Source organism: Schistocerca americana, chromosome 4 (assembly GCF_021461395.2).
Source record: "Schistocerca americana isolate TAMUIC-IGC-003095 chromosome 4, iqSchAmer2.1, whole genome shotgun sequence".
Lineage (NCBI taxonomy): Eukaryota > Metazoa > Arthropoda > Insecta > Orthoptera > Acrididae > Schistocerca > Schistocerca americana.
Window position 1 is genome coordinate 241,539,549 of NC_060122.1, and position 15,158 is coordinate 241,554,706.

The 15,158-nt window shown below is 38.8% G+C and overlaps 1 protein-coding gene across 3 annotated transcripts in view; it reads right to left on the reverse strand.

The window, feature by feature from the left end:
• The window catches only part of LOC124612434, a 152,267-nt gene extending 140,544 nt beyond the window's left edge, over positions 1-11,723 (reverse strand). For 2 of the 3 annotated variants that reach the window (XM_047140644.1, XM_047140642.1), the window contains exons 1-2: positions 11,642-11,723; positions 11,283-11,430 (exon numbers count right to left, since the gene is read on the reverse strand). In XM_047140644.1, the coding sequence (XP_046996600.1) occupies positions 11,283-11,423 (141 nt within the window). In that variant the 5' untranslated portion in view covers positions 11,424-11,430; positions 11,642-11,723. Of the gene's footprint in view, positions 1-11,282; positions 11,431-11,565 lie in introns of all 3 variants that reach the window. The other variant, XM_047140643.1, reaches the window with a different exon arrangement.
• Between the last annotated feature and the right edge of the window lie 3,435 nt (positions 11,724-15,158).

Here is a 15,158-nt window from a genome sequence, read left to right on the forward strand (position 1 = left end):
CCATGAAGACGGTCTGAAACTGCAGGGGCTGAGTTTGAAGACTTGGGTGTCAAAAGACGGCATCACACTAACATACTTCTTATGGGAAGTCAGTGAACCACCTGGAACTCAAGTGCTGAAGTGGCCAAGACTGGCCAGAATGTTCACTCCAGAATTCTCACGAATGTTTTAGAAAGTTTCAGTTTTCTTTCATGTCCGTGAAAATTTATGAATGTTTTAGAGTCTTCTCAAATGATTTGGAGTGTCTCAGTGTACTACAAAGAAATGAATAAGCGTGTGCCAGACTACTTTATTTCAGGCATAATCCATATCACTTCAGGCACGGAGGTTACCTCCACAGTCTCAGATGTTATTGAATTTAGCGTATGTTAAAATTCAGGAGTAAGTAAGAAACACATATTTTTTTGTTCTCTCCAAAAATATTCCTGCCCGAGCTACAGGCCTCCAAAGATGACACCGCGAATACAATTTTGAAGATGCAAATTTCAGAAATTTTTTAAAAATGCTATACCTCTGTAACAGTTCTAGATTTTTTTTATAGCTTTTAATTTGAAAGATAATTGCTTTATGATTATAATGGTATCCTCCATTTGGGTTTATCTTTTGCTGTCGCCTTTTGATTTTTTTTTTTTATAATTTACAGAAAAAACTTTTTTTTTTTTTTCAAAAACGCCAATCCACAAAAGTTAAATTTTTTCTGTTAATTAGTACCATGTAGTACTATATTCTCTATAAAGGAGCTTCCACTTTTAAATTAGACATGTTTTATTTTAAAAAATCTTCATGTCTTCATTGAAGTTGTTAATTACTAATTTCTTTGTTACAATGTTTATTTCTATTGTCTTTGTTGCAGTTATTTCTTATTACTTTATTTGTTGCAGTTATTTCTTTTCAATTTCATTGTTACAGATATTTCTTACACTTTGTTGTAGTTTCTTTGTCGTGATTGTTCACTGCAGGTTTCTGTATTGTAACTGTTCAGTGTTAATTTGTTTACTGAAGAGGCTTCTAAATAATCTGAGACCTTCCACTGAGTTCTTTGTTTTCGTGCTGAATTTGCCAGTTGACACAGTTGCAGTGTGCTTTGTGAAAAGGACTGTTTGAAATATCTTCTGGCTGGTTGGTTGGTTGGTTTGTTTTGGGGGAAGGAGACCAGACAGCGAGGTCATCGGTCTCATCGGATTAGGGAAGGACGGGGAAGGAAGTCGGCTGTGCTCTTTGAAAGGAACCATCCCGGCATTTGCCTAGAGCGATTGAGGGAAATCACGGAAAACCTAAATCAGGATGGCCGGACGCGGGATTGAACCGTCGTCCTCCCGAATGCGAGTCCAGTGTCTTAACCACTGCGCCACCTCACTCGGTATCTTCTGGCTGGGGTCACAGGAGAGTGAAGTGCGCAGACTATTTGTATATCCATAAGAGATTGATATGTAGGAGAAACAAAAAAACAGACTTTGTTCTCATTTGAAGACTGTTTCAAAGTGAATATGTTTCCAGTGGGTGTTCTGAATGTCTTGACAGAATAACAACAATGATAGTATCTGAACCAGGTGAAGCCTCCCATGGTGCAGATGATGCAGACTTTGCATCAATATAGGAAGAATTAAATACCCTGAATCAGTAAATTACAGAGGTAGGTGTTAGTCCTGTTAAGAAACCATGGTCAGAGGAGTCGAGTCATAAGCTCTATGCATCAAGAAAGCACAGAGGAATTACTAAAGCTATGGATGAAAACACTACAGAAAAACTGACTACAATCTTCAAAGTGAAAATTCCATCTTCAGAAGAAAATGAATCAAAGCACTCTTGCAAGGAATTTTTCACAAATATCAATTCAGCTGTTAAATATTGTGCATCCTACAGTGAAAAGGTGCAAATTTTAACTATAATTCCATAGACATTTTCAAAGAAAACAATTTAGAACTATATTCCAACAGACAAATCAAGAAATGTGAGGTCTGTAAAAGGAGTCTTTGGAAGACCAGATCCCTATTATGGTCATCCTGTAGAAGCAGATCAAGTCAAACAGTGCAGTCATTTTATCTGGAAGATAAATGGGACTGTTCTTGCCAGAGTGACAACAAAAAGACACTATAACTGTAACAATTGGAAGGTCAAAAAAATGTGAAAGTGAAAAGGTACATGACTTGCAGTATTAAATAAACTTTTACAATTTATAAGAGCAACTATACAACTTCACATATTGGACGATCAAAATTTTATGCACTACACACCCATCCGGAGATGCCTGTTTATGTGTGTACTGCGTGAATTTTGAACTCTGTGCGGTAGCTTTGAAGAACTTACTGGAGCACGCCCTTGGTTGGGCGTGTGAAGTCATCAGCAGCCGGTGACGTAAAGCGGGAGAATTGTTTGTTTGAAGAATGTGGTGACTGCCTTGGAAAGGGAAGACTGTCTTTACAGACACTTGGCCTGGAAGACGTAACAGATAACTGTGCAGAAATTACATATGCGACAGCAGAAATTACATATGCGACATGGGAGGAAAATAAGGTAATTAAGAAAACTGTTGCCTTTTACAATTTCATTGATGAACTTGGTGAATGGTCAGTGAAAGCAGTAACACACCAGCATATGAAGAAATTACAACAACAACACATGGCAGAAGTGAAAGGGTGTGTACAGGCTAAAGAACTATGTTTAGTGCTTCACTGCGATTTTACTGAGAACTGGTTTGTAATACACGGGTATCATTGGAATAATGACCAGGTTTCAACCTTTACACGAGTGATATATTTTCAAAACAAGGCCATAAGAGTTGCACTTATAAGTGATGACACACGACGTGACTCAGCACATGCTTTGCTAGCAATGCGCAAAATTCTTCAACTGCAAACAGGGGCAGAGAAGATCACCATTATTTCTGATGGTGCCCCTAGTCATTTTAAAAATTGTTACCAGGTGTTCGAATTGAGTAAGTCGCTTGAGCCAACTGACTGGGTATACAGTGCGACTGGTCAAGGGAAGGGGGCTTGTGATGGTGTTGGAGGCCTGCTGAAGCACCATTTACAAAACATAATCTTTCCAGACCAAATACAACTGTGATTCAGAATGCTGAGGATTTTACGAGTCATGAAACGTTACACATCCACAGCCCTCATTCTTTTGCCGAAAGAGGAAATTAAAGAATTCCGTGAGCAGAAAAAAGAAGAATGGTCCAAACAAGCTACTCCTGTGAAAGGAATTCAGAAGACACATTTTTGCATTCAAAGTGATGGGCGAACTCATACGGCACACACTTTAAAGAGCAAGAAAGAAGAAATTTCGTTTGTTCGGCCAACACCTCAGAAACAGCAGGATAATATTAAGATTTACAACCTGGGAAGGGGGATGTTTGTGGCATGTGTGTATGACTGTGACTGGTGGATCGCAGAGATTATAGACACCAGTTAAGAGTTAAACGAAACTGTAGTGAACTTTATGCTACTACATGGACCAGGTGCTGGATATAGGTTTCCAGCTGAAGGATGCAACAATACCATCAGTGTTCACTTCCTGTTCACAATATTTTGAAGATTGTAAGTGCTCCAGTTCCTATTGCTTGAACAGGAAGGCATCACTCTATATAAAGGAAGATACTGAAGCAGTGGAATACATTTTTAGTTCATTGACTGGCTAATTTCAGTACAAAACAGAGTGCACAGAAGATGTATAAATTGAAACCTTTAAGTCTTTGGACCTTCCACATAATTTTGGAACCATTTAAAATGGCTTGAAAAATGAGTCTGTTACTCATCTTTCACAACTAAAATTATGTTAAATACGGCTAGGTTTTGATTTTTATGAGCCTGTTATGTGGTAATAAAACAGGAAGTTTTGTATCGCAAAACTTTCTGTTGTTTATAAAACCTGTTCAACCTAAAAGTGAAAGCTCTCCTTTTCAGGGACTGTAGAACTGCATGGTACTAATCAACAGGAAAAAAAATCAGAATTTTATGGATTGGTATTTTTGAAAATATTTCTTTCCATAAATTACAAGAGAGTTCAGAATGTTATAGTGAAAGAACTTTGACAGATAAATCCAAATGGAGGATTTCTTTGTAATCATAAAGCAATTATTTTTCAAATAAAAAAACCAACAAAATATCTGGAACTGTTCCAGAGATACAGCATTTTAAAATTTTTTCCAAAATTCACATCTTCAAAATGATATGCGCAGTGTCATCTTTGGAGGGCTGTATCTTGGAGCAGGAATTTTTTTGGAGAAAACAAAAACATACGTATTCCTTACTTAGTCCTTCATTTTAACATATGCTAAATTCAATAACATCCGAGACCATGAAGGTCAGACTTTTTCCTAGCCTACTTGAATTGATATGGACTATGCCTTCAAATTAGAGTATTGTTGAATACTGTGGATTTAAGAGTCCTTAAGAGTATTTTTGAGCACTGAAGAGTATTTTTGAGTGTGAAATACTAATATTCTTATGAATTTTTGGAATGTTCATTTTTATAATGTTCTCGAGTGATCTGGAAAGATCTTAAAAAACGAAAAAAAGAGAAAAAAGCAAGTGAAGCAGGACTTTTTAATCTAGAACAACAATAAATAAATGCTAACCCATGAAAATTAAATAACTAGGAAAATGAGTTCTTTGTACAAATTCACAAGCACATCTTTACACCTAAACAGGGAAAGAGATGGTCAGGTGTACTACTAATTCTGGAGAACTCTACATTTATAGGCCTATTACACCAAGGAAATTACTCAAAAGATGAGGCTAACCGACACAGCACAAGCTTTAAGAATAGGACTGACACTACACACCTGAACAGCCATCCCTGATTGCTTGCTGTACGTCAGGCTGTTCAAGCTTAACTCTGCTCAGCTGGTCGAATGATGATCTCTATATACTGCATTCTGGCCTGTATGCTTAGAGATGGTGGGTGACTGTGTCAAATTTTGCATCCGATTTGTAATCAGCGAGCATCACATGATATCAATGCTTTCTTAATGTAAAGGATGACATACCAAGCTGGCAGAAATAAATTGCATCATCTCCTGCCACTATATGGTTCAATCTAATTTACAAGGCTCATCACTAATACTCGTACTTAGAAGGTTCATAATTTTTCTGGCAACCCTTCGTGACCTGAACGTTAAGATTTCAATTTAAGCAAAGCACTGCTTCCAGCACTCAATTCATTAAGATCATCCCAGCCACCTCATCCATCAAAGCCAGTAAACACAAAGGAAATTAACGTTAAAAGTGCAATTTTAAACTAACTGAAAACCTGTTACCTAGCAATTAAACTGTCAATTGGGACCAGGGAAACAATACCTGCTCTAACTTGTAAAGCCAGCAAGCAGTACCTGGTAGAATACTGTGAAAATAATACTTGAAAAGTGGTCAGTGAGGCTAAGACAGCCTCATTTCAGATCCATTTAGGTTATGCTGAGTTGTCAAGACAATGTTGGTGGTAATCTGAGAATGTTAAATTTTCTTAGGCTGGGTTTTCATACAGTATGTTTGCAGAGGACACAGCAGAGATGTAGCACTATCTCGAGTGGAACAATGACATGATGTAATCCTGGAAAGAATTTAAACAAACTACTGGAAGATGTGGGGTTTATAATTCAAGCCTGTTACTGATTATTTGGACACACTGTTAAGTGTCACTCTTAAGTAAGGCACATGTCCATAATTTCAATACAGCTGTCTGCTTTTTCTTGCCTTTCTTGAGATACCTGTGTTGTCTAAGAAGTGTATGTGCTATCAGTTTAACAGCACAGTTATCTCTCTGAAACAAAATCTGTGCAGTTATTTGAACTGAAAGTGTGTAGACTACATTCAGTTTTCTCAGTTCTAGCATTCAATACTTGTGTTCAAGACAATAAATTGACAATGGAGACAGAAAAAGTTTCAAAAACCAACTTCAAATTATAGCTCTATGAATAATTACAGCATTGCATGGAGGTATTCATACAATCATTTTCCCCATGATCCATATGTGAATGGAACGAGAAACCCTAATAACTGGTACAATGGAACATACCCTCTGCCATGCACTTCAGGTTTGTTTGCAGAGTATAGAGTTAAATGTAGGAAAAGGACAAGAACAGTTTTTTGTATGTCTATCAGTTCACTGAAATACTAGACATTATTACTTACAAAACAACTACACGCTCTACCCTTCAGAAGCTTGTACACTCACCATGTACACTCCACTGCATGAATCTCTGACTGACTGCAAACACTGACAACACACAGTCTGTAACCTCCCACATTTCATCTTATCATGGACACTAACTACTTCATTCATCTGACAAACAGGTTTCAGGCACCATCCGTAGCTAATAAACATCCTGAGCCTTGCATAGTCACTAGTCCTGTTTTAGAAGAAGGCTCTCAGCCTGCAAGATATGAGCATTCACAGAAGAAGGGATTACTGGTAGTTGGGAGCTCTTATCTTAGGCATGTAATAGAGGCCCTTAGGGATTTGGGTACCAATGAGGGTAAGAAGTTCAGTTTGCAGTCTGTGTGTGTACCAGGGAGGATCACCCCAGATTTGGCACAGGTCCTTCTGGATGCTATAAAGAGCACAGAAAGCGCCAAAGTGCAGGTGGCGGCTCACACTGGTACCGAAGATGTGTGTTGCTTTGAACTGGAATACATTCTCTCTGGTTCCCAGGGGTTATCTGAATTGGTAAAGACTGCCAGTCTTGCTTGTGAGATGAAGGCAGACCTCCCATCTGTAGCTTCATCAACAGGACCTCTGATATGGAGTTGAATGGAGAGTACTAAATCAGAGGCTCAAACGAATCTGCGCAGTGTACGCTGCAGATTCCTCACCACGTGGGCAAAATTACATTCAAACTGATCTACCTGCTGTGCAATGAACCAAATCTTAAATTGGCAAAAGGAATAGGTCTTGTCAATGACCATCTGAAAGCAGCAGAGGTGGGTTGAATCTATTGATACCGGATATCAACTTTGACCACTGACATTATGATGCTGTTGCGTCATACACGAATAAACAGACACAGAACAAAATGTATGGTCTAGGTCACACTTGAATTTTACACATATTGTACAATACTTTAATGGTTTATGTCAACTATTTTAATGATGTCATGGGTAAAAGCAGATGTGTAGTATCAGCACTCCAGCATTTTCAGTAGTGCCACTCATCTGTTATTACATAAATAATGGGCAGAAATGACAAGCAACGGAAAAAGCCCCAGCTTCTTTCGAGAATACGATATGAGACTGCCAACCTTTATTTAACGGGAGCTGGAACACCCAATCCCAACAATGTTAAATTTAGTGACTTGGCTTCTGTGTATTTCAGGAACCACTGTAGCCTCTGAAATGAAACTTTTACAGGACTTAAACTTTATGTTCTGAGTCTACTGAACTATAATAATTGCATTTCAGCCACTGCTTTCGGAAATACAATTTTTTAATTACACGGTTAAAATTTTGTGTAATTTTTTTTTACATTACATTAAATAATTTTAATTATACATAAGATTATGTTCTTCTTTTAGTTCAGTAGAATAAGGATATGTATGTTATTACTCCCTGAAAATTTGAATACTCCACTCGAAGTGGTTTCTGAGATTTCGAGAAAAATGCAACAGAAAATGCAAATTTTCAGGAACGGCCTCTAAGGTTTCAAAAAGACTGTAACTCAATATATGCTTAATTTTTTTGTTTTTAGTCACTCAGGAGCACCCTGCACCCAAATCAATGGGATTTTGAGTCTGACCATGCAGACATTTCTTCAGTAATTCAGGATTTGCCAGGTCTCTGTAAATAGGTTTTATGATATCCATGACTGAGTACTGGGCATAGTGGTAATTGCACTATGAATCAGGTCCAGGAGGGCAAAGGTGGTGTACTGGTTTTTCATCAGTTGACAGTCTGTGGAAGAAGGTAGCCCATACTACCTGCTCCACTTTCAACAAATCCTCAGTATTATTTATAATGGCCATCATATAATACTGCTGTAGTTCATCAATCATTTTATCTGTCAGCCCGCCTCTTATGGTTTTACCATCAGAACATTTCTTGTCAATTGTTTCAACTTCCTCAACCTGGCACCCATCCTCTTCTGGATATGACCTTTATTACACAGCAATCCACAGCCTTCTATATAAAAATTTACCGATTTTATTACATCTTGAAGTAACGCATGTAAAAATTTTAACATTTTCAACCGGTGCAGAAAAAAATAAAATACTTCCAATGTGAGTTTATAAGTCTCACAAACACACACACACACACACACACACACACACACGGAAAAGTGCAAATATGGTAATGAGATAAAAACCTGAAAAATAAAGAAAGAAAGAAAAGTTTCCATTCTAACTCCCCTTAAACAGGGGCTGACTGTCTCAGATGTGGCTAAAATTAAAGTGGCTCCCATGATAGATCAATAATGAACTTTATGAAATCAAGGAAACTGTGCGCTTAATATCATGTAAACATTTCCTAAATAAAGTTTCATTAGCACAATAGGTAAACTTGAGCATTCACCTGTGACGTAAGTGTGTCGTGTTGCATAACATCACGATGGCACAGAATATTTGAAATGTATCAGGTTTGCAGCGGGCATGTTGAGAGTGTTTGGTGGCACACTCTAGTGCGGCATGTTTGTCTATAAATTGTTTGTGAATCTTGCTACTCATGTTGGACTCTTTTGAGTGCTGTTTGTGATAATAATATTGGAAGACACTGTGGTGGTTGTTAGTGTGTTATTTTGATACTGGCAGCTATAGGCAACAGACAGGTTTTCAGATTTGGAATTATTAGTGAGGTGTCTTGCTTATTGTTGGAGATTTAATTTTACGTTTTAGTAATGGAAGAGCCACCAAAGTGCAAGAGTAGGTCCCTGCATGTCGCAATGAGGGATGACATGTTGAGCACATTTAAATTCCTGTAGTTATTTGCTACGATTGCCGAGAATGTGAGGCATTACGGTTGATGAGTAAGCACAAGATTGACCAAAGTTGCTGCATCTTGAACCAGCGACCAGTGTATGTGGCATTGTTGGTGGGATAACGTATGGTGTTCTGTCCAGAAGGATTCTGGTTTGAGAAGTTTCAAGTTTTTCTACTCAGGAGATAGTGCTGATGGCATTATTGTTATCACTAGATTTCTGTAAGGTGACATTGGCTGGCAAGTTCGTTTTTATGGTTTTGTTTTATTTTATCACAGTAGTGTGCATGGTATGTATGTTTACGAGCATGATTGTGTGTTTATTGCATTTAAATATTGATGTCAGTACAATATTTTATAAATTTTCTTGGCTGTGTTGTTAATTGTTGGCCATCATCTTGAATTGAGTGACAGGTATTGTGAAGTTTGTTTTATCCACAGTGGTGAGGTAGGTATATGAATGAGTTTTGCTTTTGTGATACCATGGACAGGTTTACTGATGCTGTCCATAACACATTTTGTTAGTTTTCTCTGTGTGCAGGGTGCAATTTATTTCAGGATTTCTTTATTGCTATTGGTCTTTCCAGTTCTGCTATACAGTACAACTCATGTTTCCAATATCAGTTACTTGGTTTTTGCTCTTATAGGCTTACTTTTTTTTTTTTTTTTTTTTTTTTTGCTATTAATGTGATTTTGCCATTGTTATTTTAGATATTTGTTTCCCCTCCACTCAATATCCCCTATTTTCCCACAATTTCCTGTTAGCTTAATATTTCATATTAACAATTTGCACAATTCTATGCTTCATACTTATATTTGGGTGTCATGGAAATGTTTAGGGTATTGACCACCATTTTAAAATGACATGTATGCTGCATCTTGGGGCGTGGCAAGATGGCACTGGTGGAAGCTGATAGATGGTATCCGATAGCCTGCATTACCCACAAACATTGGTAGCAAAAGCACTGTGATTAAGACTTCCACATCCTATAAATTATTTGGCAAGTTTTTTTTTTGTTTTTTTTTTTTTTTTTTTTAACTAAAGTGTGCACTACCATTACTAGTATTTCATTGAACACTGACTGTGAACATATCTGCACTTTATGGCTATCTGACTTGAAAGGGAGCTGTGTACAATTGCTTTCAGCATTTCTGACTAAGTTCATGAAGTCTTCCCTTCCCTCTCCACCCCTTTGCGGAGGGTCATCCCATTTCTGTCTTTTAACTAAATCAAGTTTGTGGTTTCCCAGCTCCATACCTGGGCTCATTGACTATGTCTTATTTGTTAACAGTAGGTCCGGTAGGCTTGTGAATGGGCATCTCTTCCTGACTGGAATGTTAATGGTCCAGCTCATCTACCTCAGCAGGCCATCACGCAAGCAGCTTGTGATTTCTAGATGCCCTTAGCATTTTTGACACTCTTGTTCTCCATGCTACTTTATTCTTGAAAGATAGCTGAGAAATTTGAAATCATGAAACTATGAATGCATGACCACTTTTACTGAAGAGGTTTATTTTTTCTTTTTTGGCGGGGGGAGGGGGGGGTGCTTATAGAATCCGTCATGCCACAGATACAATTTGGGTGGGGAGCTTGGGGTACAGGGAGAAGGTGAAGCATTTCCTACAGAGACTACCATTTGACTTGCCTAAACACTTCAAAATTAAAGCATACTCATTCTCAGTATAACTCTCGAACCTTCAAAAGCATAAACAGCATATAGTAAATGCCCTTGATACACAACGTAAGCAATCTACCATAAATCAAAATTATATGAAATGCAATGGATTGAGTCTATACCTCTGTATCAAAGAATACTTTACTTTTTCATGTCCCTCTTAGAATGATCAATAAGATATAATGAGCGAATAATGGCATGTTGTGTATGGTACAAGTTCATTTACTTATATTTCATATCTGTAGTCATGTATTTCATATGCTCTACAATCTAACTGTGAATACAAACATAATGTGCACATCAATAAATGAATTAACAGATGCATATTGAACACCACTTTTTTGGACTTTTCCTTCCCAATGTCATCCACTTCTCATTACCGTTCTTGAGTGGACTACTTTTATTCTTCAATTCAGTATTAAGACATCCATAATTTACTATCCAATAAATAACTGTTCGCGTTTTTATAATGCTTTCTGTATTTTAACTTCACTTCGGTTACACTACTTTACAGCACCCTTTATATACGTTAGAAAGTTCGGACCGTTTTCGTGTAAAAGCGCTCATATGTGACAGCAGAACATTCGAAAAAGGGTAATAACACAAACATAAATTACAAAATTATTAAACACGGCTTTCAACGTATTTTATTAATTAAAACCAATGAAAATAGTCAATAAAGGCGATTATGGAAAATTACCAAATAAGATTTGAAACTCATCCAGTCGAGTGATGCATCTGGCATATCCCATATTCCAATACTTGCGATATCTTCTCCACTGCCTGCGACACCTTGTTTCTTCTTCCACTGGAGCTCAAATATAATTCCTAGTGTATCCATTGCTGATCTGTAAAAAAAAAAAAAAATGAACATTTAACAGATTGTCGAAATAGTTCCCAAATTACTGAACAGCAATGAATATTATAGCCACACACACACACACATAGATATGTGAAAATACAAACTAGTGTACGGAACTCACCTAGCGACAACAAATAACACTAGTAACAACAATGAAAATCAACAGTTACACCGTTAAACAATCGAAGACAACATACCTTGTTACTACGCATCTGTCAAACAACCACAGCACTTTTCATGTAAACACAATCTTTGCCATCACTGGTCACTGATGAAGGATAAAAGTCTCTGGAGCTATGAGTCGAACACGAATATGGATATCGTGTACAAGACGAGCCCTGCTGCTAAACGCACATTAGAGCGGAAGGGAGAATGAAAGGGGAGATGCGAGCATTCACGTTCAAAAACACCAGAAACAAATAACAAAGGAGGTAACGAACTGGACAACACTCAAGACAGATGTGTCTGACACCTTTACTTTAAATGAAGCAGTCAGTTCCCCTCCCCTCAGGGGGACTTTGAGGACGGCGCTGGGAGCTAACTTATTTAAAACACAATTTATGCAAAAAAAAAAAAACGATAAATATACCAAGGGAAAATGCTCCGCAAACGAATGTACACCAAATATATGATCAAAACAAAGTTAATACAGGTCATAGTGATGCAGTGGGCCCGTTTTATGTTTTTATTGGGCACCTTAATGGTAACGCAGATAAATACCATCCCATGGCCTTGAGGGAGATACTACTTACCACAGTTTCTGAGTAAAGCAGAAAATTACATATCTCAAGATAATGGGGAAAACAACAAGGGAGACTGCAACCAAGTTTGTGGAGGACAACACACTAAGTAATAAACAGATGATAGCATACATACTGAAGCACAGAACACATCGGCAGAGAGTTATTAGAAATGTAGGTCTTGAAGTAAAAAAGTTACAGCTGAAAGGCACTGTTCAGTCTACATTTACAGTCATCCTGTACACAGAGTGATCAAAAGAATAAGTGATTCAGAAACGACGAGTTATACACCCTGGAGAATGTGTGTGGTCACACCTGCAGCGCAGTTTCTACCAGAATATGTGACAATATATGGCACGAAGTGTAGTGTTACGTATCCTTAGTGAGGCAGTGTTTTAGATGACTTCAGTGTGGTTATCTTAGTAACCAATGTCAGCCAGAAACTCAATGCAATCAATGTGGCGGGAATCATGAGACAGCTCAGTGCACAAGTCAAGTAACGTGCTGTGTCCACTGTAAAAGGCACCATACGTTCAGGGATAAGTTTCGACCAATGTATCTCAAACAAGAGAATAGGAAAGCATCAGCTATGTACACTATATCCATCAAGGAAGCTGAAGAATATCTAAACCAAATACCTTATGCTTCTGTGGCACGGAATCTTGGTAGGAGTAAATCAGAATGGGAGAAGGAGTTTCCTCCATTCAGCACAGCTTCACAACAATGGTTCACCACAGTGGACTAAAACAAATAAAGACTACACCGACTCCTAGTCCTCTTTTTGTAAATATAAATTTACCAATATCTCCTGTTAAAGAGAATCCATATGCACCGTGACCACATACTCCTGACCCACAACAGGCAATTATGTCAGGAGCAGAGGATAAGAATATGGCAATAGTAGAAGAGTTGGTGGCTGGAATAACAAACCTAATAACACAGCTTACCTCATTAAGCAAAGATGTTTGGATCAAGCAAATATATAGAACATGGTTGCTTCAATAGCATTAAAAAATAACTATGGATCAAGACAGAAAAAGGTCATACTTGTGCTCTACTCACATAAACAGAATAACAGATATTAAAGTTCTCCAGTGGAATGCCAGATCATTATATGCTAATAGACAGTCATTCACACACAAACTTTATACTACTTTACTGGCGCTATAATTGAAACCTGAATTAAACCAAACATGTCTGATAGATTAGGGTACCGAGTAATAAGATCAGATCAAGAGGATAGGCAAGGTACTGTAGGTGTACTGATTAGTAAAAAACTCACCTGTGAACCAATTACCATGCCACTCCCTTGAATTTCAAACAATAGCAGTAAAAGTAAATATTAACAAACGCCCATTCTCCATTGCATCTGTATATCATTCCCCTTCTTGTAGGAATTTTACATAACACATGCACACAATGTTGCAAACATACCAGAACCCTCCCTAATCTGTGGTGGACTTTGGTCCCCACCAGACAACATAAGGGTGTCATATAAACGATAAGGCAGGGCAGTACATAATATCTTGGACTAATCATTATAACATTATCATATACGCACATCAAAAAAAGGTTTGCAACACCCCGGTTCCCAGAACTCCTGAAGATAGACATTGACCGGATATTGTATCACAGACACAGTCCCTTTGACTGTTCAGAGATGTCACTAAACCCGCCCAAAGATGTAACAAACCATTCATGAGCAGCGCCTATTAGACGGAAGGGGTCTGACAGCCGCTCAGTTCCACTCATTCCACCAGGAAGGAGGTACACAGCTCGTGTTGTCTGTAGTTCAATCATGCCTAGACAGTCCATACCGCAATTCGATCGCATCCGCTTTGTTACTTTGTGGCAGGAAGGGCTCTCAACAAGGGAAGTGTCCAGGTGTCTTGGAGTGAACCAAAGCGATGTTGTTCGCACATGGAGGAGATACAGAGAGACAGGAACTGTCGATGACATGCCTCGCTCAGGCCACCCAAGGCCTACTACGGCAGTGGATGACCGCTACCTACGGATTATGGCTCCGAGGAACCCTGACAGGAACGCCACTATGTTGAATAATGCTTTTCGTGCAGCCACAGGACGTCGTGTTATGACTCAAACGGTGTGCAAAGGCTGCATGATGCGCAACTTCACTGCCGACATCCATGATGAGGTCCGTCTCTGCAACCACGACACCATGCAATGCGGTACAGATGGGCCCAACAACATGCCGAATGGATCGCTCAGGATTGGCATCACGTTCTCTTCAGCGATAAGTTCGAATATGCCTTCAAGCAGACAATCGTCGGAGACGTGTTTGATGGCACCCAGTCACGCTGAAAGCCTTAGACACACTCTCCAGCGAGTGCAGCAAGGTGGAGGTTCCCTACTGTTTTGGGGTGGCATTATGTGGGGCCAACATATGCTGCTGGTGGTCATGGAAAAGCGCCATAATGGCTGTACGAAACGTGAATGCCATTCTCCGACCGACAATGCAACAATATAGGCAGCATATTGGCGAGACATTCGTCTTCATGGACGACAGTTTTCGACCTCATCGTGCACATCTTCTGAATGACTTCCTTCAGGATAACGACATCGCTCGACTAGAGTGGCCAGCATGTTCCCCAGACGTGAACCTATCGAACATGCCTAGAATCGATTGAAAAGGGATGTTTGTGGACGACGTGACCACCAACCACTCTGAGGGATCTACATCGAATCGCTGTTGAGGAGTGAGACAATCCGGACCAACAGTGCCATGATGAACTTGTGGATAGTATGCCACAACGAATACAGGCATGCATCAATGCAAGAGGATGTGCTACTGGGTATTACAGGTACCAGTGTGTACAGCAATCTGGACCACCACCTCTGAAGGTTTCTTTGTATGGCGATACATCATGCAATGTATGGTTTTCATGAGCAATAAAAAGGGCGGAAATGATGTTTATGTTTATCTCTATTCCAATTTTCTATACAGATTCCGGAA